Source organism: Eublepharis macularius, chromosome 6 (genome assembly GCF_028583425.1).
Source record: "Eublepharis macularius isolate TG4126 chromosome 6, MPM_Emac_v1.0, whole genome shotgun sequence".
NCBI lineage: Eukaryota > Metazoa > Chordata > Lepidosauria > Squamata > Eublepharidae > Eublepharis > Eublepharis macularius.
Window position 1 is genome coordinate 121762451 of NC_072795.1, and position 27220 is coordinate 121789670.

At 46.7% G+C, this 27220-nt stretch overlaps 1 protein-coding gene across 3 annotated transcripts in view; it reads left to right on the plus strand.

Annotated features, from left to right (window-relative positions):
• KCNMA1 (potassium calcium-activated channel subfamily M alpha 1) overlaps positions 1–27220 on the plus strand; it is a 742538-nt gene that overhangs the window by 419280 nt on the left and 296038 nt on the right. For all 3 annotated transcript variants that reach the window (XM_054982574.1, XM_054982573.1, XM_054982572.1), the window contains exon 6: positions 26910–26985. In XM_054982574.1, coding sequence (XP_054838549.1) covers positions 26910–26985 — 76 coding nt within the window. The remainder of the gene's footprint in view (positions 1–26909; positions 26986–27220) is intronic.

Here is a 27220-nt window from a genome sequence, read left to right on the forward strand (position 1 = left end):
TTCCTGTCTCTTAACCAATTGGGATGAAATTCTCAAGGAATTAATTATTACCTGAGGGACCCTTGTTGCCATCCTCAGGCGCTAGAAGGAAACAGCCCTGTCTAAAGGAAATAAGAGGTAGAACATAGTACTGGATCCAGTCGTCTCCCTCAGGGAGTGTAGCCCTCACTGAATTGCAGAGGAGGGAACTATTAAAATTCTTTCTTGAAGAACAATTGCATAATGGTGACCTTCTCAAAGTTCTCTTTGAGCAACCAATCAGATGGATTTGTTAGGAACCATCACTTTGCAACAATTCAGATGCTTCCTTCCAGTTCTGTAAATATAGGCCCTGGTTCTGTAGTCCTTTGAGCATGGCTTCTACTCATGGAGTTCATCATGTGAAAAGTAGCCACCTATAAGTCCGACTCTGATTGTGGAGGATTTTCAAGCTCCCCCAGAAACCAGTCAAGAAAGCTAGAAGTGATTGCAGGGCATCTGCCTTCTCCCAGCCTTTCAAATGTGTATCTTGCCTCTCCTGTTGCAGCTGATGGTCCCCAAGAGATGAGGGGGAATTGAGCTGGCGCCATTCTCAACCTACAGAGCCTAGCTTGCATGTGCCTGTTTTCCATGTGAATACAGTGTGTTGCAAGGATGTGAGATGGTGAGGGAAGAGCATAGACATCGGGTGGCTCAAAGTCATTTGGATGGGCCTTTAGCTAGTTATGTTATAGTAAGAAAACATTCAAAAACACATAGGCTTGGATCCGAAGGTTCCATTCCATTAACGGTGGAGCCTTTTGTTGGTGCAAAGTACCTTCTACCAGCAGACAACTCTTCTTCCAACAGAGGAAGTATCCAGAGTTATCATTATAAAAACTTTGGATCCAACCCTTAGTGGCCTTGGTGGAGAGTGCCATCAAGTCATAGCTAACTTATAGTGACCCCTCCCCCCCGGTGGAGTTTTCACAGCAAGTGACTAACAGAGGTAGTTTGTGATTGTCTGCCTCTGTAACCCTGGTCTTCATTGGAGGTCTCCCATCCAATTACTAACAAAGGCCAACCCTGCTTAGCTTCTGATATCTAACGAGATTGGGTTTGCCTGGGCTATCCAGGTAAGAGCCAACCCTTACTACCCTTGGACATTATTATTTGTAAATACTTTGAAACTTTATTGACAAATCCAGCTTTCATTTGGGGCCTTCCACTATATACTGACCAATTCTAGACACTTTTTGTTTTGTATGAGCCAATCCGTCAAAAATGCAAAGACTGCCCCCCTTTCCTACTCCAGCAGTGAATAGTCCTGTTGATATGTTACGGTGAATGCATGTACATGAGTTAGGGTTGCCAATCCCCTGCTAGAGGAGGGGGATTCCCCGTTTCCACCCTCCACCCCCCACTCCCGCTTACCTGGCCTATGGGGGGGGACTCGCCTCCTGGGCCAAATCAGGCCGGATCAGGCCACTGTGGAGCATGGCAGCACTCATGTGCTCCGCAGCAGCCCAATCCAGCTCAATTCAGCCCCCTGGAGAGCACAGGGGTGGCTCCCACGCTGTGTAATGATATCACTTCACACACACACTCAGAAGTTTTATCTTCTAGACCTGAGGTGGGGGCTGTTAAAACTGGAGAATGGCATTTATAAATATTTAGCATATATATTTTAAATATTTATAAATATTTAGCAACAATTTTATACAGTAAAATCTTATATAGTGAAAGGCAAAAGAAGGTTTGGTAGCACACCATTATAATGGTCTTTGATAACCAGCTACAAAAGGACCATATGAAACAAAGATGAAGCCTCTGGAGGCAGAAGGAGAAAGAGATATAATGGGCAGCCCCTGTTGTTGCATATAGCCCTTCTGAGGAGGGGGGCAGACCGGTAACAATGAGGGTCTTGTCTGGGATCAGGGCCTCCTGTGGCATTGGGGCCACCATGGACTTACCCCATCACCACCGCACGGCAAGAAAGAAGGCCATATCAAAGACCGCACTGCAGTCTGGACCCTTTAAGTCCCTGTTCCTGTTGCCACAAGCAGATGCTGCTGACCCAAAAGTGTCAGGGAAGAAACAGGGCCAGCACAACTCCCAGACTCTCACAAGAACTCACAAGAGACCACCAAGGAATTCCAGGGTCATCATGCACAGGCAGGCAATGGCACCCCACCTCTGCTTGCTACTTGCCTTGAAAACTCCAGCAGGGGTCACCGTAAGTCAGCTGTGCCTTGACAGCATGCATAAATATACACAAGAAGAACAGTAAGAGGTTAGCAAGAACTCTCTTCTCCTCTGCAAGCCCATGGCTCTCTGTCCTGTTTCAATTTTCCTTCTCATATATAACATGAACTTCAGAGTCTCCATCTTGGATTCCTCATCCTTAGTTCCCAAAAGAACCATGTGCTTAATAATCATAACAGGAGGCTTCCCCCATGAACAGCTGATGTCTCCTCAAGGCCATCAAAGCCAAAGGTCAGCCGCCATCCATCACACCCTCATCTCCAGACCCCACCATTCTACAACAGCCGTTCATCTTCGTTCTTCTGTGCCTCCACACATGGGGACTGCGCAGGCGCAGGCCAGCCGCCGGAGAATTTTCTAGAGCTTCCATGGCTCCGAAGGGGCCGTTTGTCGCGCGCCTCAGCGACCGTTTTCCCGCCCAAACGGTCACGTGATCCTCCAGCGACCAACGGCCCCTTCCCTCAGTTCTCTTCTTGCCGCCGCTTGGAGAGAACGTGAGCTTCATTGCTCTGTGCTTTTGTGCTTCGTGCTTTATTCTGACTGATTGCTTGGCTTTTGACTTCGGACTTCGTGACCTCGACTATTCTTCGGATCTCGTTTGGACTTTGTTGTGGACTCGGTAATTTGACTCGGACTGTTTTTGACCTTCCTTTCGCGTGCCCCTGAAGATGGCCTCAAAGGCTCTCTTCAAGCATTGCCTCCAATGCCACACTAAAATGGCCAAGACCGATGGCCATGAACTGTGCCTGTTCTGTTTGGGGGAGACCCATAATGTAACGGCCTGTAAGATTTGCCAGGGCTTCACCAGCAAGGCCCGACAGGAGCGCAAGGCCCGTCTTAACTCCTCCCTGTGGCAGAAGGTCATGTCCGGAGGCGCCCCGTTGCCCTCCTCCAAGGCCGGCCCTAGCCCCTCTGCCGAACGGCATTCCAGAGCTGGCTCAGTGGCCTCCGCGAGGTCGGGGTCGAAACCGCGTCCCCCGAGTGCCTCGGCGTCGAGAGCGGCCTCTCCAGCGCAGGGACCGGTGCGGCCGCCCCGTAGCGCATCTTCCACCAGGTCGGATCCGAGACCGACATCGGAACCGAGGATCCGTCTACCGAGTCCCCGATCGGAACCGACGACCGGGTCGATTCCGGTAAAACCTAAGAGGTCGAGGCCGAGGTCCCCTTCGAAGGCGAGGAGCGCGTCGGTTCCGAGGTCTTCTTCGGAACCGGCGAAGAAGAAGAAGAAGACCAAACATCATCGGTCGCCGCATCCCGCTCCCCAGGAGGAGGTCATCGTGCTTCCTCACACGCCTTCCCCTCATCTGGATTCCCCCGAACCAGAGGAACTCGCCGTGCCAGTGCCGGATCCGATGGCCTTCGAGACGGTGCCCGCGGAATTCTCGTCGGGGCCGGAGCCGAGCCCGCGCCGTCGGATCCGACCATCGCCTGCTCTTCGGTCGCCGAGGCTGGAACCGAGCCCGTCTCCTCGTCGGAGCCGTCCTTCCCCTGCCCGTCCATCTTCACCAGCTGCCGGTCGTGAGCGACGTCGGTCTGGGGACAGTGTCCGATCGGCCCGGTCCACTGCGTCCCGACATCGACAGGCCTCCTACCTCCCCTCGCCATACCATTGCCAGTGGGAAGGGGCACCTGCGGGTTTCTCCGTGTCGGAACCGAGGCCTTCGACATCGAGGTCGACGTGGGCTCCCCCTCCGCACCAGGTTCCGGAATCCCAGCTCGGTTCCGATGAGGAGGATGTGGAGAGCTTTGGCGGCTACCAGTCGGAGTCCTGGTCCGAACCATCGCCAGCTGAGGAGCTGGTACCATCTGCGGACTCGCCATTCGAGGACCTCCGCATCTACGCCGACCAGATGGCAAGGATGGCCAAGGCTCTCGAGATGGACATCTCCTCGGCAGTTCCCCAGACCAAGGACAAGCTCCTCAAACGCATTTACGGAGACAACCCGGCGTACGTTGGCTTCCCCATGCTCGAGGGTCTTGAGGAAATCGTGGAGAAGGTATGGCAGGTGCCCTGCGATCAACCTCCAACATCCAAGAGGATTGAGCAGCTCTACAAGATCAAGCAGGGTACCTGGCCGGCGCTGGTGAAACACCCTCCACCTTCCTCCTTGGTCACAGAGGAGTTCAACCCCAGGCGATCGGGTCACTCCTCGGTACCTGCCGATAAGGAGGGCAAGAAACTGGATGCCATGGGCAGGCGCCAGTACATTGTTTCTTCCCTGGGTCTGAGGATTGCCAACTATCAGACCATCATGGCAGGGTACCAGCTGTACCTCTGGGAGAAGTTGGCATCCTATACACGAGACCTCCCTCCTGAGCAGAAGGCTGTGGTGTCCCTGCTGCAGACAGAGGCTGTGAGGCTGTCTAAGCAGCAGATGAACGCTGGGAGCCACGCTGCTGACACTGCTGCTAGAGGGATGGCTTCGGCGGTGGTCCTCAGGCGCCACTCCTGGTTGCGGTCTACGGCCCTGTCCCAAGAGGTGCGTTCCAGAGTGGAGAGCATGCCATTTGAGGGGGACTCGCTCTTTTCCAAAGCGACCGACGAGACCCTGAAGAAAAAGAAGGAGGACCGGCAGACGGCGCGGTCTTTGGGTCTGGCTCCAGCGGACAAGCCCTCCTCCAGGTCACGGTACGCTCCCCGATCTGGCCCTTACCATTACCAGGGCAGATACCATCAACAGCGGCCGGGCTACCAGCAGTATCCTGTCTACCAACAGCGGCCCTACCCTCCCGCACAACAGCAGAGGAGGCGTCGGCCCTTCAAGCCTCGTCCGGCACAACAACCGGCCCAGCAGAAGGATCAGCAGGGCACCGGGAGGCAGTACTGACGGGTCACGCCAGCCGTATCCCCGAACTTTTCGGACAGACTTAGTCCACTCCTCTCTGAGTGGGAGTCAATAACATCTGACTCATGGGTCTTAACTATTGTTGAACTGGGATACGGGCTGGAGTTCGTTGAGCTGCCTAGATGCAGTTCACCCCTGACAGCTGTCAATAACACTATGGCCGAGCTGGATGCGGAGATCGTGTCGCTCTTGGCCAAGGGTGCTGTGGAAGAATTGCCCTATGAGGACTCTGTAAAGGGATTCTTCTCTAGGTTCTTCCTGGTCCCTAAGAAGGATGGGGGCTTACGTCCCATCTTAGATCTGAGGGACCTTAATGCCTTCCTCAAGGTGACCAAATTCAAAATGGTAACGTTGGCGGCTGTGATCGCCTTGCTGAAACAGGGGGATTGGTTTGCGGTTCTTGACTTAAAAGACGCATACTTTCACGTGGGCATACGGAAGGAGCACAGGAAGTACCTGAGCTTTGTTTACCGGCAACGGGTTTTCCGGTATAAGGTGCTCCCCTTTGGCCTGTCCACTGCCCCACGAGTGTTCACTAAATGTGTGGCCCCTGTGGTTTCCTTCCTACGGGAAGAAGGCTGTACCATCTTTCCGTACCTCGATGACTGGCTCATCGTGGCTGAATCGGAGTCTAGGCTGGTGCAGGACATTGGCTTGGTACTTAGCACTTGCCAACGCCTGGGGCTCCTGGTGAACTTGGAGAAATCCAAACTGGTGCCCAACTGCAAAGTGTCCTACATTGGTGCACTGTTAGACTCTGTGGAGGGTAAGGCCCTGCTCCCCTTGGAGAGGGCTCGGTCCCTAAGGGGTCTAGTGTCCATGTTTAAAAGGAACCGGTTCCAGTCTGTGCGCACTATCCAGTGCTTACTAGGGCATATGGCAGCGGCCACCTCTGTGGTGCCTTTCGCTAGGCTGCGTATGCGCCCTCTCCAGAACTGGTTTGTGCGGAGGTATGATGCTCTACTGCACCCTCCGTCCCTCAAATTCTCTATCCCGAGGGTCATCCTCTCCTCCTTGGACTGGTGGCTGTCTGATGACAACTTGTTTAGAGGGACCCCTTTCGGGTATCAACACCATGACATCACGGTTACCACTGATGCCTCTCTGTTGGGATGGGGGGCTTACTGTGGTGATGTGTCGGTGCAGGATGTCTGGTCTGACAGGGAAAAGACCCTCCATATCAATGTGCTTGAACTAAGGGCCATTCGTTTCGCACTTGTGTCTCTTACAGCACTGCTGAGAAATCGTCAGGTCTTGGTGCAGACGGACAACACGACTGCCATGTACTACGTGAATCAGCAGGGGGGCACAGTGTCCATAGCCCTGTGCCGGGAAGCCACACTCACTTGGCAGTGGGCTATCAAGAACGGCGTGTCGCTCCGTGCTATACACGTGGCTGGGTCGGACAATGCCCGGGCAGATGCCCTCAGCAGGGTCCCTTTACTGGAACACGAGTGGGAACTGAACGTAGAGTGCGTTGGGCCGATCTTCCAGATGTGGGGTCATCCAGTGATAGATGTGTTCGCCACTGCGGCGACCACCAAGGCCCACACGTTCTGTTCCAGGGCAGGGAGCGACCCCCTCTCTATTGGGGATGCCTTCCAGTTTACGTGGACGCAGGGCTTGCACTACATGTTTCCTCCGTTCCCCTTGATTCCCAGGGTCCTGTGCAAGATAGAGGAGGACGGGACGGACTGCATTCTAGTGGCCCCCTTCTGGCCACGGCAGGTTTGGTTCCCGAAGCTCCTGCGGATGTCCCAACGGACGTATGTGAGTCTGCCCCCTCGGCAAGACCTTCTCCTAAACGGGAGCCTGGTCCACCACGATCCAAGGAAGCTGCATCTAACGGCTTGGCGGATCGTTCCTCCCCGATAGGCTTTACTGACGAGGTACAGAGGGTCCTCCTGAATGCTCGTCGGCCATCCACTAGGCGCGCTTATGCGGCCAAGTGGCGCAGGTTTGAGCTCTGGGCACTTGCCAGAGGAGTGGTGCCTGACAACAGTCCCTTGGGGGTTGTGTTCGAGTATTTGTGCCACTTGCGTGGCCTGGGCTTGAAGGCTTCCTCCCTCAAGGTCCACCTGGCAGCGATATCAGCTGCTCACACCCGAGTTGAGGGTGCTACGGTGTTTTCTCACCCACAATCCCGCCAGTTCCTTAAGGGCATGTACAATCTTTACCCACCTGTGTCAGCGCCAGTGCCTCAGTGGTCGCTGTCCTTGGTGCTCTCACGTCTCATGTTGCCTCCATTTGAACCTATGGCTACCTGCCCCTTGGATATGCTATCCTACAAGGTAGCATTCTTGGTGGCCGTCACATCGGCCAGAAGGGTCAGTGAGCTGTCTGCACTGCGGTCTGACCCTCCCTTTCTTGTGTTTCATCCCAACAAGGTGGTCCTGCGTCCCTGCCTTGGGTTCCTGCCCAAGGTGGTGTCCGCCTTCCACCTCTCGCAGGATATCTCACTGCCTGCTTTCTTTCCTCAACCCTCCTCTAAGGGGGAAAAGGCCCTCCATACCCTAGACTTGAAGAGGGCCCTAGCCTATTACCTGGATAGGACGAAGGGATTCCGCTCCAGTCCTCACCTGTTTGTATGTTTTGGGGCCAAGGACAAGGGTAGCAGGGCTTCCTCACAGACCCTGTCTAGGTGGATTGTGACGGCCATTAGCAAGGCCTATTCCCTGGCAGGGGTGGCTTGCCCGCTCCATGTCAGAGCCCACTCCACGCGGTCCCAAGCATCCTCTTCGGCACTCCTCAGGGGGGTGCCCCTGGTTAACATTTGTAAAGCAGCCACATGGTCCTCTGCAGACACCTTTGTCAGGCATTACGCCGTTGATGTCAATGCGGAGCAGGATGTATCTGTGGCCAAGGCTGTCTTACACTCCCTTTTTTCCTGAGGGAGTTTTGGAATGACTTTCTTGGCGTACCTGCTGGGTACCCTTGAGTGAAAGTGTGTATATATGTACCTGGGGGTGTGTATATATGTAAATATTGAATATTTATGTGTCCTTACACAGTTTTTTACATAGATGTATATATGCATATCTATTTATTGTTGTTCTTGTTTGTTCAATAAAATTGTGTTGGACTTCACCCCCGCCTTCCTTATTGTGTGAAGCTTGGTACACTCCCATGTGTGGAGGCACAGAAGAACGAAGATGAAAACAGGGTTAACATACCTGTAACTTATGTTCATCGAGTTCTTCTGTGCTGACACACAACCCTCCCTCCTACCCCGCTGTGAACTCCAATGCACAATACTGTGATGGCTGTAACGGATATTGGTGTTTTTAAGGTGTTACGGCTGAAGTGTGTTGGTCAAGCGGCGGCAAGGGAGAACTGAGGGAAGGGGCCGTTGGTCGCTGGAGGATCACGTGACCGTTTGGGCGGGAAAACGGTCGCTGAGGCGCGCGACAAACGGCCCCTTCGGAGCCATGGAAGCTCTAGAAAATTCTCCGGCGGCTGGCCTGCGCCTGCGCAGTCCCCATGTGTGTCAGCACAGAAGAACTCGATGAACATAAGTTACAGGTATGTTAACCCTGTTTTCTTTGACATGGAGGGAGCTGCTTGGAGAAGCTGTTTCAGCTGCTGAAGCCAAGCCTTTCCCTCGATGCCCTTCTTCTAACCCCAGACCAATCAACCCTGAACCCTATTCTCTTGGCAGTTCTTTTAAGGATGATACCTCAGAGGGGCCTGCTCAAATAATTAGGGACTGTAGAGAAAAGACCAAAAGGGCCAGAAAGTCTGTCTTGGCTGTCTTCCTGCTCCTGCCCAAAAGGCTGTTTCAAAGTAATGCATCTGTCCAGAGGCATGGGTGTCCCTGATTAGCAGCAGATGACAGCATGCAGCAGTCAAAGTTAATTGACTGACTAACAGTATGCAGCAAGAGGTGGAAAGAGTGCCAGCTATGCAGCTCCTATTTCCTCAATACTGTCAGGCAAGATCACTCAAAGGTTCCCTAGCTGTCACTCTCAATAATTTTCACTTCCAGCCTGCTAAGTTAACCCTTTTGCAGCAAAAGCATTTTATGCACCCAATAAATGCCTGTGCTGAGCAATGGTGAAGAGAGGCTTCATGATTTCCTTCAGGTGCCAATATATGAAAAGAGGAGGGGGAGCGCCCAGAACCTGGGACCTGATCGTGCAATAGAGATTATCCCTGCTCACATTACAGTGAACGCACATAAAATCTGTGTATAGTTAACACTTGATTGTTCTTGCATTGAGTAATTTTCATGTTATATTCAATGCATGCACAACTGAATATGTGATTTAAACCTCACATTTATCCGGGTACTGGTCCCCAGTTTCAGTTATAAAGTATCTTTTCTTACAAAAAGGTGGACTCATGTTAGGGTTGCCAGGTCCCCCTACCCTCCAGGCGGGAGGTGTGAGACCTGGTACTCACCATTCTGTCCCCCCTTCTTGTGCGCGAAGTGCGCACACAGGGTGCATGATGATGTCACTTCCGGGAAGTGACATCATCACGCAGGGTGGGAGCCGCCCCTGGGAGCACTCTCATGCTCTGCAGGGGGCCGAATTGGTCCTGATTTGGCCCAAATCTGGCCCAATTCAGGTTTTCAGGCCAAATATAATAGCTTCAAAGGAAACCTGAGTCCACCTTCTGTGGCTATGTTTGTCTTCCTTAATCTAAGGAAGAATGTGGAGTTTTTGACAGATATAGAAAGATGAGGTGAATCTTACATATACATATACACACACACACTCAAACTGATTGAGCAGTTTCCTCCAGGACATGATAAAAGTATGGTTCATGGAAAATGATCTGTTCCCAAAATCTTTATCAGATGTCAAACTATATCTGAAGACATAAACCCAAGTAGGTAGCCCTTCTTGATAACCTCCTGGCAACCGTTGCAACCTCAGATTTCAGTAACATTGAAACAACTGTTGTTTCTCCTCAGGTAGCAATGCACTTCATCTTGATAGGTATACATGCCCCAAACTACTCGCTTTCCCCCAGTTAATCTACCCTATTTAGATGAATGTTTTTTATTGCAGACTACTACTGGAATAAACAACTGCATTTGGAAAGTATACTTGTAAGTAGAGCCATGTATGTGAGGCACCAATTGCCCTTCAACTGGCAGAGAGTCCCACCTCCACATCCTCCTTTCCCCTTAGTGGTAGAGAAATGGGCCTTGTATCCCCTGCTTTAGGTATAAAGTAGTATCTTTGTGACATCAGCAGCTCTTACCTCAGTTTGGGACCCATTTGTATGGTTAGCAACCAAAACAAGAAAAGAGGTCTGAGATTGGTGCAGTGGCTGCTGATGTCATAAAGGCTGCTGATGTTATAACTCAGACAGCCACAGGGATGGGCTACAGCTGAAGAGGCCTGAGGGGAAGGAAGCAAGCAGGTACCTGAGCTAAATCTTAGGGATAAGACAGTGGCCAATGGTGATGACTTCAAGGGAAGGAGCATGGGAAGGTTAGTGGAGCAATTTGCCTACATTTCCACATACATGTCCCACCCTTGCAAAATGACTGGCACCTATGAATAGGCTTCGCAGTTACCTGCTGGTGGTGGGCAATCTCCTGGGGGTTTGCCCCCTTGTGGGAGGTTGCTGTCCCCCCAGTGAGGCAGGCAACCTGGGAAAGCATGCACTGGGCACACTCCCAGTGGGATGCAACGCCATTGCTTTCTGGAGTGATATCATTGTTCTGGCTAGAGGTGTGCTCCCACGCTTCACTGGGGCCATTTTTTTCTCCAAACAGGCTGCTTTTGCCCTGCACGGAGTATAGGAGCATGCTCATGGCCACTACGATGATGTCACTTCCTGGAAGTGAAATCATCACGCAAGACAGGGAGCACATGCATGTAGCATGTGCGTGAAGAAAAATCTCCCAGGAGGAGCAAGGTAAGTGCTGGGTCCCCCCCTCCTGCCAGGAGTGTACAGGGACCTGGCAACCCTACCTATGAAGCCATGAAAGAGTGTGAGGTTACCTGTAGGTCTGCCATCTCTTGGAAGGTATACATTTGGCATGAAGGGGCTGTCCAGGACAGGCCCAGGACCAACCCCCTTCAGGAGGGGCCCACCCATTATATACTTTGTTCAAAGCTGAAATGGGAGGGAGGGGAGGACCAGTAAAGGTTGAGCAGCAAGGCAGGCAGGCAGGCAGCGCATCACAAGGCTGGGCCTTGGGGCAGAAATCTGCAGCTCCACCCAAGCAAATTATTGGGGTATGAGGCAAATGCAGGTTGGGCCTGGAGAGCTCCTGGAATTATGTGTGATCTCCAAACTATAGGAAATGGCAGCTTCTGAGGGCGGACTGTATGATATCACATCCCCCTGAGCTCAGTCCTCTCCCCAAACTCCATCCCCTGCTCCCAGTTCTTCAGGAATTTCCCACCCTGGAATTGGGAACCCTGTGCCTTGGGCTGTATGGATTTTTTTTTAATTGTGCTATTTCCTGTTAACTGAAGAAGAGGAGAAAGCAGCAGCCATAGTAGGAAACATGAGCTGAGCGGAAAGGAAATAAGAAATGAGTCAGTTCATGGTTTATGCTGTGCCCTATTGAGCAAAATGGGACTCATGTCCAACTAGACATATATAGGGCTTCATTAGAGGAGGGCAGGGAGGAAAGAGCAAGGGATCCAGCAGTTCCAAACTTAAATAACTAATAGTCAGCCAGGGGAAAAGAAGGCTCAGAAAGATCACAGGATTTATTTTATTTATTACCCAGTTTCCTCTCAATCGTTCTTTTAAAAAATTCCAGGATTCAAAATACCACAACCTGACACACACAACATTTCTTCCCAAACTGCCTCCCCCCGACAAGCATTGGGTGGTAACTGTCTCTTCCTGCTCTCCCTTCAGTCTATAATATTTGCAGTTAAACGAGGAAGGAGAGACTCTCTATGTCGTCTTTTAAAAAAGAAGAAACTGGGACAATAATGAAAATTGGATTTTAGTCACTGTATTTGCAAAGTGTTTATATGGTTTTTAGATTTCTCTTTGTATGTTTATTTTCTGTAGAAACATGTGAAGCTTTATTCCGAATGTTTGGTTTATAGTGTCACCTATTCAATTTGTCTGATTACATCTTCAATTTCTCTTATCCTGTATTGTTGGAAAGCAAATTTTCAGCAGTACATTACCCACTAACACCCTCCCCTCCATTGTCTGCTTTCTGCCCCAGGCATTACTAGCTTGGTTTATGTATTGCCTACCATTTTAGCTTTCACTCCGTATCTCGTACTGCGTAGTATACTATCTCTGAAAATGGAGGTTCTGTTTAGCTTAAGCAGCTAATAGCCTCAGTTGGTCCTTTGTGAATGTGTTTTCTTCTCTCTTGAAAGTCATCCGCTGTAGCGGCTATCACTCCTTGTGACACCAGGCTCCATGCATTAATGATGTGTTGTGTGAAGATTTTGTGTGCACTGTCACATACTCACGGTTTGCAGTTTGGCCTTTCCTGCTTCTTTCTGCTCCAACCTCAATTTGGGGAAGGCAGGAGAAAAGTGTGGTCCAGCAGCAGGGATGATGAAGTCTTTATAAATCCTGTCTGCCATCCCTGCTCACTCCCCTCACGATCAGAATGACTTGGTTGACTTCAGGAGACATCACAGGGAACTCTCCAGTCTTCTCCAGACCTACCTGAGTCTTTCTAGATTGTGAGGGAAACAATAATAAATAAATTGTTAAAACTGAGTTTGCTTCTTACTCAAAGAAGAAGAAGAAGAAGACATCATTCAGAAACCAGTCAGAAGAAAGGAAACCCGGTCAGGCCAGTAGTGGGCAACCTGGCTGAGCTGCTCTTGGCTGGGATTCCTGCTCCCCTTGCCTGTCTCCCTCAGCAGCAGAGACAGGGCAGACCTGCTGTTGCCATAGATGGGGGGAAGGCAAAGAGAAGATTTGAGCATCTGCCAGTCATGCTAATCTTTCATGCCATGAGGTGGAAGACTGGATGGAGCACCTGAGGTGTGGTCTGGTCCTGCACAGCACATTTCCAATAAGCTTATGCATCTCCTTGCCTCAGTGGCTCCCTAGGGCAGACCCCAAGAAAGCTCTGCTGTTATGTAGAAGCATGGTAGAACCAGTTTGGTGTAGTGGTTAAGAGCGGCAAGACTCTAATCTGGAGAACTGGGTTTGATTCCTCTCTCCTCCACTTGAAGCCAGCTGGGTGATCTTGGGTCAGTCACAGGTTCTAGCTCTCTCAGCCCCACCCACCTCACAGGGTGTTTTGTTGTGAGGATAATAATAGCATACTTTGTAAACCACTCTAGGTGTTAAGTCATCCTGAAGGGCAGTATCTGAATCGAATGTTGTTATGATAGAAGTTTTTATTGTTATTATTACATTTTTATTCCACACTCCCTGAAAACCAGGCTCAGAGAGGATCACAGAAAGAGATATAAATCAAGCAGCATAACAATTAAAACACTTCAGTAAAAACATTGGAGCATTCTTATTGAACAATCCCTCTGTATACAGAACCCCATGGGGGCGGGTGGCAAGCTGTTTCATGTTCAGCGGACCAGTGGTTTGATCTTATATGCCATTTTTAAAGGTATAGGAACCTCCTCCGGTTTGGTCCTGGTAACTGGATCCCTCTTTTCATGCCCTTTCTTCACTCCCCCCCTCTCTCTTGAGTTTCTTGAACTCTGTGCTAGACTGCTAGGTATCAAAATAATAATAACCAGATCCATCTGTTTCCCATGATCACAGGCTGTAATCATTTTTCAATTCTGATGAGCTGTTGTCATCTGAATACTAAAGAAATGTTTTTATTTAATATCTGAATACTCATGACATTTTTTATATCATGCCTTCTGACATCATAAGGGCTACCAAGGCGGCTAACAAATTAATACATACATACTAAAATCACTTTACAAAACCATTAAAATAGGCCATTAAACCAGTTAAAACCAGAACTTTAAAAAAATACAGAGACATAAAAAGAACAGAACATTTACAGTGCAATCCTAAGAAGAGTTACACCAGTCTAAGCCCATTGATTTCAATGGGCTTAGACTGAAATAACTCTTATTAGGATTGCGCTATTAAAATAGTTAAAACATTGGACATGAAGGAGGGATCACTGCGGGCATGCCAACGGAAACACTGATTATGGTTAGCAGTGCAACCCTCAAAATGTTTTCGTGGGAGTAAGCCCGTAGATGAGACTGGAGTAGTTTCTGAGCAGGCCGACTTAGGGTTGCTCTATGAATCATTCATATACATGGCCTAGAATGTGTGTGTGTGTGTTATGTGCTGTCAAGACCTCCAAAACGTTCTATCTCTAACAGACCTACTCAGATCCTGCAAACTGGAGGACAGGGCTTCTTTTATTGAGTCAAGCCACCTTGTTTTAGGTCTTCCTCTTTTCCTGCTGCCTCCCACTTTCCCTAGCATTATTGACTTTTCCAGAGAATCTTGTCTTCTCATGATGTGACCAAAGTACGATAGCTTTAGTCTTGTCATTTTAGCTTCTAAGGAGAATTCCGGCTTGATTTGATCTAGTACCCATTTATTTGTCTTTTTGGCTGTCCATGGTATCTGCAAAACTCACCTCCAGCACCACATTTCAAATGAATCAATTTTTTTTCCTGTCAGCTTTCTTTACTGTCCAACTTTCACATCCATACATGGCAATGGAGAATACCATAGTTTGGATTATCTTGATCTTGGTTCCCAGAGACATCTTTATCTTTAAGGATCTTATCTAGCTCCCTCACAGCTGCTCTTCCAAGTCTCAATCTTCTTCTGATTTCTTCACTGCAGTCTCTCTGTTGGTTAATGATTGAGCCAGCCAAGGAATAGAAAATCATGAACAACTTCAGTTTCCTCATTGTCAACTTTAAAATTGTGTAGTTCCTCGGTAGTCATTACTTTTGTCTTCTTGATGTTCAGTTGTAATCCTGCTTTGGCACTTTTCCCTTTAACCTTCATCAGTAGTTGTTTCTTCACTATTTTCTGCTAGTAATGTGGTGTCATCTGCATATCTCAGATTGTTAATGTTCCTCCCACCAATTTTCACTCCACCTTCTTCTAGATCAAATCCAGCTTTCCTTATGATATAGTCTGCATAGAGGTTGAACAGGTAGGGAGATAATATGCATCCTTGTCTGACACCCTTGCCAATTGGAAACCATTCTGTTTCCCCATATTCTGTCCTGACAGTAGCCTCTTGTCCAGAGTACAGGTTGCGCATCAAAACAATCAGATGTTGTGGAACTCCCATTTCTTTTAAGACTCTCCATAGCTTTTCATAATCTACACAGTCATGTACACCTTTGTTAGATCATTTTTGTCAGAGTATTTTTATTTGACTCTGAAGGCTGGGGGAAATTGTTTCTGGTGTTCAGATTAGTTAGTAGCTGGCAGGCTCAAATGATGATCTTATAAAATGTATGGATATTAATGCCTTTGAAGATATTCAAGCAACGTACTGCCTCTGAAAATGAAGGTTCCACTTAGGTCTGTCAATGGAGATTCACCATGCTAGCTTTCTTGCACTTGGTAAGAGAAACAAATGCACAGGGTAAACAGTCCCTTGATTTAGCCTAGCTTTGGGGGGATGGAGTAGGGTTGCCAGGTCCCTATACTCTTCTGGCAAGAGGGACGGGGGTTGGCACTCACCTTGTGCCTCCCGGGAGTCTTTTCCTTGTGTGTGCTCAAATTGTGTGCGTACTCCTGGTGCTTGTGCAATGATGTCTCTTCCTGGAAGTGATGTCATCACACTGGCCATGGCATACTCCCGCGCTTTGCACGGGGCAAAATCCTCTCGTTTGGAGCCAAAATCGACCCCAGCAAAGCACAGGAGCATGCCCATGGCTGGTGCAATGGGTTGCTTCCCACTGGTGGGCAATCTCGGGGGGGGGGTTGTACCCTGGCTGGTGATCGGCCGGTAATAGGGCAAACCCCTGGGAGATGGCTTAGGATGGAGTGACACTTCTGATTTTTTTGGTATGTGAAAGCAGAGCTTAAGAAAGAACATGCATTTAAATTTATAATGGACTGTGTAAGCCATTGCATCTGACAGCTGTGCAGAGGCTTAGTTTCCCCCCCATTCTTTCATGAAACAGTTGATTTAAAAAAAAATGAATTATCATTGTTCTCAGTCTGAGCGAGACTTTTGTTGGAAGCAACAAATGTGTGAACTTCAACAGCAATTAGAAGTTATCGAATTGTGCTTGTTTCTCTGTACTCCTGCATTACCAGTTTAAAAATATCTCATTGTCATTAACCAAGGATTAGTTGAAGGTGGCCACCCCTCCCGCAAACCCACCCAACGACCCCATCCTGTAAGAGTTGGCTGACTGATGTGATTGCTGCTTGCAGCGCACACGTTTTAACCAAACACTGGATGGTGCAATGCTGTGAAAGGAACAGTTACCACTGCAAGCAGCTACATTTTGCAGAATGTGGGGCTTGTAGATCAGAGCATCTCCTTCTACAGAAAGGGTAATCTGCCCTGTTTCCTCTGGCTGGGGAAGAGGCAGGCTGGAGGGGGCACAAAAGAAGCTTATATAGTAATATCCGGATAGAAGATGGCTTTAAAGCCTGGGTACACAGCACAAATCAGAAGAGCGTCTGTACCGCCAGCCTTCATCTCTCAGCAATTTGTCTCTGCATTTTGGAGATATTCTCTGTGTTCTAGGAAGCCTTAGTGGAGACAGGAGTAGAAATTTACTCTAATTTTTACATTTTAAATTCAGAATCTCCTTTTCTCCCCTCCTTCTGGAAGTAACTTAACAACTACCTAATCTGTTGTTTTGTCACTCTCTTCAAAAGTTGCTAGTTTTCAATATCCTCACAAGTTATACAGGTTTTTTTTTAATTAAAAAAGGGGTCCTTGTTCTAATTTTGCCTAAATTCTAGGCAAAACCACATTTCACTTTGATTTTTCCCTGACGTGATGATCCCCAGCAAGATTTTGGTTTATCACAACCCCCCTGGGGGTACACGAACTGAGACGTACACAGCTCCCCGGCGTCGAAAGAAGTCCCATGGAGATTTATTCAAAAATGGATACAGAGTCAGGACTGGGCATAGCCATCTTGATAAGGAAGATCAACATACTTTTCGACAGACTTTGGTGTCTTGTTACAGGATTGGCTCCTACTGGGGTAAGAAGTGTCTAAAACGTTTCACATTCTACTTCCTGGCCCCGTACGATTTCATCATAGCAGGTGTGGTGCTAAAGTTAACTGCTTACTAGAAAATTTGTCTAGTTGCTTCAAAATTGCATTTACAAGGCTGAGGGGAGGGGGAGCTTGGATCTCAATGTCTCGAGGAGTTTCTGTTTTGCAAAAGTGATTTTCCAGATAATGATTCTGTTTTAGAAATGGAATCTGGTGTTTTATTGAGAAAGGTGGCCTTAATAAATAGAGGACTTGTTGAATATATTTCATAAAGAAATTTCACAGTTCATATGCACATGACTCTGTTTTTGTTTTATCGCTCTTCTTTTATAAATTAAATACAGCATCCTTATGAATTTAAATACTGCTTTTCCATTTTATCTCATTGTCTTTTTTGGTAACATAACATGTATATATTTTTCTTTAAAAAACAATCCACCAACTTGCATGCTACTCAGTTCTGCCAGTGCCCCCACTTCAGACACAATGTTTTTAGTAAAAGTAGTCCTTAGTGGTCAGGGAAGAAGCTTCAAATTCTAGGTGATAGAATCATCAGTTCTGTTTCTATTCCTCATCTCAAGGAAGCCTCTCCATTTCTTCAATTTTGCTTTCTAAAAATAGCTAGATCAAAATGCTTTTCAGTTTCTTGAAAATTGCATTTGGAATATGTGTATTCTTTAACAAATGCACGTTTATGAAACAACCATATTTTCAAACTGTCCTTCCAGGTGACTATTGCCAGGCCAAGCCCGGCAACTGATGGGAAGGCTGGGGCAGTGACAAATGGCTTTTTATTTCATTTTTCTCCAGCCGCTGCTCAGGGTGGCCGTGGCAATGAGACTTGGCAATGGGATGCTTCTGGAACAGTATAACATGAACAGTATAATCCTAAACAGAGTTGTGCCTGAATCCAGTTGTGGCAGAATCCATGGAGGTCCCTGGGTGCTTAGGATGCCACATGGAATACCCAGAGGAGTTAGCCGTGTTAGTCTGTAGTAGCAAAATAGAAAAGAGTCCAATAGCACCTTTAAGACTAACCAACTTTACTGTAACATAAGCTTTCGAGAACCACAGGTCTCTTCATCAGATGCATCTGATGAAGAGAACTGTGATTCTCGAAAGCTTATGCTACATGGAATACCCTCCATGTACTTTCTGGGCTCACTCCTCAATATGATCTATATTAAACAATGCAGGTTTCCCCCAGTTTTATTCTCATGTGAAGACAGGGTGTCCATAGGGTTGCCAGCTCCAGGTTAGAAAATTCCTGGAGATTTTAAAAGATGAAGCCTTGGGAAGGCAGGGGAGGGGAGGGACTTTAGTTGGGTATAACGCCACAGAGTCCACCTTCCAAGGCATTTACTCCAGAGGAACTAGAGTTGCCAGATCCCTAGACCCTCCTGGCGGGACGGGGGACCTGACACTTGCTGCTTTTGTGATGATGTCATGTCCTAAAGTGGCATCATCGCTCCCCACCAGGAACGTGCCCAGTGTGTGTTTTTACAGGTTGCTTGCTGATGGGAGGTGATCTCTGGAGTGTTTGCCACTTCCTACGATTGCCAGCGATTGGTGGGCCATGAGGCAAACCACCATGAGATTGCCTGCCACTGGCAGGTAACTGAAAAACCTAAGGGGAACTAGTCTCTGTTGCCTGGAGATCAGTTGTAATTCTGGGAGATCTCCAGCTACCACCTGGAGGTCAAATGAAACAAACAAAAGCTGTAACCAGCAGGGAAACCTACACAATTAATTCAAATTATGAAATCGCTTAATTATATTTGCAATGCAGTCCTCATTAATACTCACTGAATGACATTACAACAATAAATATTATGTGTAACTGTATCAAAAACACTTCAAAAAGATACTTTCTAACAATCTATACATGCAAAAATGAAACACTCCAAACAATGAAGGTGTGTAAACATCAGACCGTATTCCCTCAACCCAGTAAATCAGTCCTGTGGTATGATACTGTCCTTTTAAGTATGTCCCACACACTGAAAACCCTGCCGTGAACGGGACTGGATGAGGCTCCAAACGATGGAAAGGTAAGAGGTGACAGTATCCCCGAAGGGTGTTACTCCTGGTGTGGTGAATTCCAGTTGCAGGTGGAGTACAGAGGAGAACGGAGGACCCGAAAGGGCCCCCCCTCCCCGCCCTACAAGCGTCCGGTAATTCGGCTTGTTTCAAGCAATCTTCCTCAGGGGACGGCTCACAATCCACCTCTGCAATAAGCTTATCTATGAATAAATAAAGCACATTCTTAATGAAAATACTTCCATATCAAGTGTGGCTGTGAGCTTCTCTATAATCTGTGAATTTCTTACCCAACTCTCAATGAAGAAAAACTTTTATGCATGCATTTCAGCGCCTATACAGGAACGGTCATGGTAAATGCACCCCACCATCATAGAGAAATATATACTCACACACTAACTGAAATTTAAAGGAATCCATACCCAAAAGAACTCCATGGGTTATTTTAAAGAGACAATGTCAACATAGGCAAAAATCCTATAGTCCTCAATCAGCCCAAGAAACACCACCTGCACTCCACCTGCAACTGGAATTCACCACACCAGGAGTAACACCCTTCAGGGATACCGTCACCTCTTACCTTTCCATCGTTTGGAGCCTCGTCCAGTCCCGTTCACGGCGGGGTTTTCAGTGTGTGGGACATGCTTAAAAGGACAGTATCATACCTCAGGACTGATTTACTGGGTTGAGGGAATACGGTCTGATGTTTACACACCTTCATTGTTTGGAGTGTTTCATTTTTGCATGTATAGATTGTTAGAAAGTATCTTTTTGAAGTGTTTTTGATACAGTTACACATAATGTTATTTATTGTTGTAATGTCATTCAGTGAGTATTAATGAGGACTGCATTGCAAATATAATCAAGTGATTTCATAATTTGAATTAATTGTGTAGGTTTCCCTGCTAGTTACAGCTTTTGTTTGTTTCACTTATCATTGGGGACCGCCTCTCCTATATTGCTACCACCTGGAGGTTGGCAACTTAAGGCATGGTATAGAATAACAACTGATCTCCAGACTAGAGAGATCAGTTCCCCTGGGGAAAATGGCTGCCTTGGAAGGTGGACTCTATTGCATTTTATGCCACTGAGGTCCCTCCACCCTCACAAACTCTGTCCTCCCTGGACTGTACTCCAGATTTCCAGAAATTTCCTGACCTGGAGGTGGCAACCGTCTGTGAAAATATTTCTCTTGTTCTTTCCTTTCTTTTGTGTCTCATTTTCGACTCTTTCCATGCTTTCCTTTTGTATCTTTTGTAGGAATTTTGATGCTATTGTTATTTGCTGTGGAATAAAGCCTTTTATTGGATTTTAATTTTTATGTGTAGGTAGGGTTGCCAAGAGGGAGGGGGGACCTGGCTCTCAGCTTTGTTGCTGACTTTGTGCGCGTGCGCGTGCAGGGTGGCATGATGACATCACTTCTGGGAAGGGATGTCATCGCACAGGGCCTGGGAGCGCTCCTGCGCTTCACAGTGAGCCGATTTGGGCCCCAAACAGGCCTGATTAGGCCTGAGTGTTTGTCTGTCTGCTTTCAGCTTCCAATAAAGATGTTTATTATAATAAAGAACAGTTAATCTCAATATATTAGAAGCTTCCTTAATCTTCTGTGCATAGTTAGCAAGGCAGAAAAATTGGGCTCAATCTCATGCATTTTTTCTGGTACTTGTGGTGCACTCCCCCAGTTCAAGGGGGCTTTCCTTTTTTCAAGAGCCTTTGTGCTGTGGGGAAGTACCACCATTATTGGAATGGATCCACGGGATCCAGCCCAGAGATTCCCAATGTCTGATCCCTCCAGTTATTTTTAAACTAGCAGACCTTTTTTTAGAAAGTGCCCCCCCAGTAACTCCTTGATTTGCATGAGTATATGTGATATTTAAGATGCATGATTGTGTTATCTAGCCTTGTTCCTTATTCTAGACGAAAGGCCTTTTTAGTGTTGAGCCACAAAGCAATTTAATTCTGGAACTTTCCCCATTCTTTCCCCCTCTTTTTCGTGTTTGGATTATTTTGCGTGGGAGTTCCCTTGCTTGGTGACTTAGAACCTTTGGAAAGTCCTGGTGCCTGTTGGGTTGGCTAAATGTATCAAAAACATGCAATGGGCACAGTAGGTTGTATTGAAGCAAAAACGTCAGGCTAAAATCTTCATAGTTATTTTCCTGAGATGTGACAGAATTTTCATGACCTAGATTGTAGTGCTAGTTTTTCATGAAGTTCAGGGAAACCCTCAGACTCATTTTTGTTGAAAGCTCCTTAAGTAATGCATGGCAAGTAGGATTGCCAAGGTGAGAAATTCCTGGATATTTTGGGGGTAGAGCCGGGGAGAGCAGGGTTTGGGGATGGGAAGGACCTCAGCGGGTACAATGCTATAGAGTCCACCTTCCAAAGCAGCAGTTTTCTCTGTGGGAACTGATCTGTGTCATCTGGAGATCAGTTGTAATTCCAGGAGATCTCCAGGATCTACCTGGAAGTTGGCAACCCTAAGTGCAAGTGATCCATCGCGCTTCATGCATGCAGGGACTCTCTTATGCTTACGCATTTTCTTCTTTGAGAAATCAAGCATAGGTGTGCATGGTGCTGCACATGCCAAAATTTTAACCTTTTATAAACATGAATGAAAGAGGTGAATTGAACCTATGTAGAAACGTATCATTAAAAAAGCCACAGTTGGGGTTCCCTCAAAAATCTCCCTCACTGTTTAGCTACTGTAAAAGAATCTGTATGCCAGAAACTCTGGTCTTGTCTTGTCTTTCCGCCCATGTCTCAGGTAGACCATCCACTTTTAAATTTTGTTTCAAGTGCAGAACTTGTTAATGATTTTTAAATGTGAAATAGTCATCATCTTATTTTTAAAGCATTTTAAGGTGTAAAAAGTGACCCTGGATGGGGAATGTGGACTTTTAATACCACAGTCATGCCAGTCAGTTACATGCTCACCAACCTGCCTTTGCAAACCTGGAGAACAGGGTTGCCAGGCCCCCTTACTGTCCTGGCGGGAGGCTGGAGAGCGTGTGCTTACCTGTCTTGTGGCCCCAGCATGCTCCTCTCTCATGCGTGAAGCCATGGCTGAGCAATGGCAACACTTCTGGTGATGTCACCACGTGGGTGCAGGAACACGCACGCACTTTGGGGCCCAAATTGGCCCACTGCAAAGTGTGCCCATGCTCTTGGGGTGGAGCAGTGACATCACTCCCTGGAGTGATGTTCTTATGCTGCCCCTGGGAACGTGCCCAGGAGGTCCATTCCCATGCCCTTCTTCCCCATTGGCCAGGTGAGTAGTGGTGAGGGTGGAGGATGAAAGCAGGGGATCCCCCACCCCCACAGAGGGAATGGGATCTCTATAGGAGAACCGTGTATCACTGATCTCCACTCCTGGAGAGAAAGCAGTTCATTTGACCAGCACGTGCTGGGTACTCTTCTGGGGTGGTTCTGCCTCTCAATAATATTTTGTTTGTATATCTCCTCATTTTTAGGAATTGATTCAGAAAGGCACTGTTGATATTTAAAAGTGCAGACCTGTATGCTGTGTCCCACAAGCCAAGTATATCCCATTATCCATGTAAGTCTCATCAAAGGTTCACTGAATCTCCTGATTTTGAGACTTGTTGGTGGCTGCAAAAAACAGGCTTGAATAGCCTCCAGGTGGGGCCTGGAATTCTCCTAGAGTGGTAGCTGATCACCTCCTCTGGAGGAAATGGCAGCTTCAAAGGGCTCTATAACAACAACAACATTCGATTTATATACCAACATTTGATTTATATTCAGGATAACATAACACCCACGCAGAGCAGTTTGCAAAGTATGTTATTATTATCTCCACAACAATCACTGTGTTAGCTGGGTGGAGTTGAGAGAGCTCTGAGAGAGCTGTGACTGACCCAGGGTCACCCAGCTGGCTTCAAGCGGAGGAGTGGGGAATCAAACCTGGCTCTCCAGATTAAAGTTCTGCTGCTCTGTACCACTACACAAAACCGTCTCCCGTATCATATGCTATGTTATACCATAAAGTCTAAAGGAGAAATCGGAGAAAACGAAATCTTAAACCTAGGAGAAATAGAAATCCTAATTTTCTCCCACAGCTTCCTCCCCTCTCCAGACTCTTCCCTGACCAGGCACTGCCACCAAATTTCCAGGAATTTTCCAAGCCAGAATTGGCAAGCCTAGTTGAACACTTGCCAGGCCCCACTGTACGTTCAATGGACTGTTCGTGACTGAGGGCTCAGAGAAGCTGAAAGGAGTTGAGATTTAACGTTAAATTAAAATAACAAGAGAACAACAATAAAAGCAGATTAGATGAAAACGGATAAGGAACAAAGAGATAGCCTGGCTCAAAACTACAAATCAGGCAGAAACAATAGGTCTCAAGCATGACTGTAGCTTGAATTTTCATAGCAGCAAACAATGAAGGAAACAGTGTTCAATGGCTAGAAGGAAAATAATTTTCTTTACTGGTGGACCCAGGTCAGAGCTGGCTAGCATTGTGGCAAGAAATTTAGATCTAGGTTCTTCCTAGGAAGGATAAAACAAAATGTAGTGAGGAAAACCTTCTGCTTCTAGGATCCCACAAGAACATAGGCACTGGGCAACAATTTGTTTAGTATAATGGCCCATTAACATGACTGTCAGAATAGTTTGGAAATGGTAGGCTGTGAAAGCTATCTAAGGCTGTGGAAAATGATATTCGTTGTGATCTCTTTTGATCAATCCAACCCATGGGGAAAATTTGGGGATGGATCACAAATACAGCATCAAGATTGAAAACCCAGTCACGAAATTTGGAGCCACCTGTGTCCAACGGTTCAAGTTTGTGTAGACTCCTGGAGGAGGAATGGCTGCAAATTATGTGTTGCTTCATTGAAATGCCAGACAAACCCTGTAGAAACCTGAATGGGAAAAACAGGTTTCTCTTCAGATCGCATAAATCTTTTGCCTTTTGACTTTGAAGTAAATTGTAAGGAGCAAAGAAGATTCATGATCGGCATGTAGAGTACCAATTGTAGTGCTAATCCACCACACACACAGGAAGATTTGATATGTATTTGTTTGCACAAAACTTGATGCTTTATATGGTACTTCTGATCCCAGATCTTTGTGATCTTACTGAGGCAGTATAATAAATAGATTGTTGGGTTGGGACCTGGATTTGAATCTCTGCTCAGCCATAGAGGTCTTGCTTGCTTGAGCATCATGATTGAGCAATCAAAGAGCACAGGTACCTCGCACTTCCTGTTGGGGAGTCCTGTGTCCACCATCACGGTGTGAGCACCAACCTTCTATTCTCTGAATATCAACCATCCTCTCCATCTGCCCAAGCTTTACAACCTTTAAAATCTTTCAATAACAAAATGTGCGCCAGAGCTAAAGCATAAAATAATGAAATGCAAACATTGTTCAGTCTTTGGATGTTAAAGTGGCTTCACATTTCATTTCAGTTGGGAAGAAAGCATGCAGCTTGTTTTATTGATTTGTTTAATTTTCATTTCTTGCCCTTCCTCCAAGAAGCTCAGGGAGTATACGTGGTCCCCTACTCCCATTTTATTCTTTCAGTAAACCTTTGAGGCAGGATTGGCTGGGAGAGAGTGATTGGCCCAAGGTCATCCAGTGAGTTTCATGGCAAAGTGAAGATCTGAACTCAGGTATGCCCCTAGCTGTAGTCTGACATGGGAACAATAGAATGTTCTAGTACTGCATTCCCAGTGCCAGTGCTGGCCCAAGACTTTTCCATGCCCTCAGCAGGCCAGGCTGAACATGCCCCTGCCCCCACCCTACCACTCAGCTCATGCAGTCCCTGAGACAGCAAGCAGCTGAGTGTCTCGGGGCTCACTTATTAATATAATGGGAGAAAGTAAGGGGAAACTGTGTCGGAAGCTGAGTTTCCCAGCAATATACCTTTACCAACTCCTGGCTCCCAATTTACGTAGAGCCTTTTCTCTGGCCAGATTTAATGTTCTTCCTTCAGCCATTTTATCTGGCAGATTTCATGGGATTCCTTATTATAGCAGGTGTTGTCGTTGTTTGATGGACTGTGTTGAAACTGTTTCCCATGTTCTTCTCCAGTGCCCTTTTTATCTGGCGCCACTCCGGGAACTTCTACATCCTATATTAGCCCAACTTTCAGAGTTTTCTGATGATTTTAAGGTTCAGTTCCTGCTTGACAACCCAGATGGGGAAATAACTGATATAGTAGCTAAGTTTCTCTACAGTGCCATGGCTATATTCCCTGACAAGTAATATTCTGTACTGGTTTTGCTGCACTGTTGCCCTGCTCCTATCTGTATTTTAATCTCATTTTGTATGGAGTCTCTGTATTTAAAATTTTATATTTTATATAAAGGCTTGCTTGACTTGACATGTATCAGAAGCTGGAAGTGACATCACTTCTGGGTGACGCTCTAAGAATCCCTGAAATCTCTATGGTAAAGACCATAGAGTTGGGGGGAAGGTTCCCAGACCATCACCTGGAAGTGGAATTACTTCTGGGTTCCAACACCCCTCAACAAGTTTCTCCCACCACATCAGTGGGTAAGTGAATCTGGAGCTAGGCAGTTGACAGGGCATACTCTGAGCTGCCAGCTGGGTGGCCAGCTGGCCAAGGCAGTGGTGCTGGGGCCGGGGGAGCCTCTGGTGCCCCCCACCCTCTGGTGCCTAGTGAGTGAGCTGCTTCTTTCCATTGCAGCTTTGAGCTTCTGTTTTCTGAAACTCAACCCTGACTCCCTTCCCTGTCCTGCTAGTCAAACTTTTTCTTTAATGGAGAGGAGTTTGAAAAACTGTTTGTAATATGGGACAGGTGGTGGTGGTCTGCCATTCAAAGGCAAAAAGTACCCCAAAAAAATCAATTAAGCGTTCCTTTTGTACTTTTTTGGATCCCAGTCATTATTTGTTAGGTGGAAGTGATACATAATATAACAATAACGGGTTAGGAGTCCTCACTGTGCATTTCACTATGCAATGCTGTTTTGAGTGCTCCAGGCCAGACTTCACTGCATTCCTATGCAAAGTGACTCCAGCTATCTAAATTTCTCTTCTTGATTCTATAAACTGTGTGTTTATAATACTCAATGTACCTTTACTCCTTTGAAAGAGATTTGCAGCAAAATTATTTTGTATCATTCATAAGTCTTAAAATATTTTAAGCCCTTTATCTCGTACAATGTATCAGGTCCTGTGCAGCCATCTGTGGGTCTGCTAACTGCAACCTGAATTTATAAATGTAAATGTAATTTCTTAGAAAAAACAGAGTTGTTTAAAAGAGATGGAAGACTAGTTGAACCTTTGTCTAATGAAACCACAGTTCATGAAAACTTTGTGAAAGCATGGAGCATCTTAACAAGATTTTTGCATCACACAAAATTATCTTAAATTGCTGTCTGGTTCTCTTTAAAATCAGGTTTCCACACAATCTCTCTTTTCAGGTAGATGTGAGAAGTGGGGAGTTCTGATTTTTTATGACTATCTCAGAAGCAAGGCATTCCTTTTTATGGATTTCATAATTCAAAGACTTAAGTTTTTGAATGGTACATAGTTACGTCTTTGGAAAGAGATCTTAGGAAGTAGCCAAGGTAATCAGTATACAGCAATGTTTCAGAAGTACTGGATATTCACCATGTCAGCCAATTTTGATTTTGCAGCTGCTGTTGAAAGTCATAATGGGGTCAACATAATCTAATGCTCTTTTTTTGTCATTTTGTAATTACAGGTTTAAGATTTTTACGAGCTCTTAGGCTGATTCAATTCTCAGAAATTTTGCAGTTTCTGAATATCCTTAAAACAAGGTAAGGCATTCACATCTATTGTTTACTTTCTCCTTCGCAAGGGCATGAAAGGACAGATTTAGCTGGTACTTCCCCCCTCTGGTGTTCTTGATCTGGGGAGTCCTTTAGATAGCATGCATTGATTGGTTAATTGGCAGAGCCATTTTGACAACTGCAGAGCAAGTCTAGGCTAAAAGCAGTATGGCGTTAATCTCCACAACCATTCAAGGAGTATTTTATCCGTTTAGTAAACCAG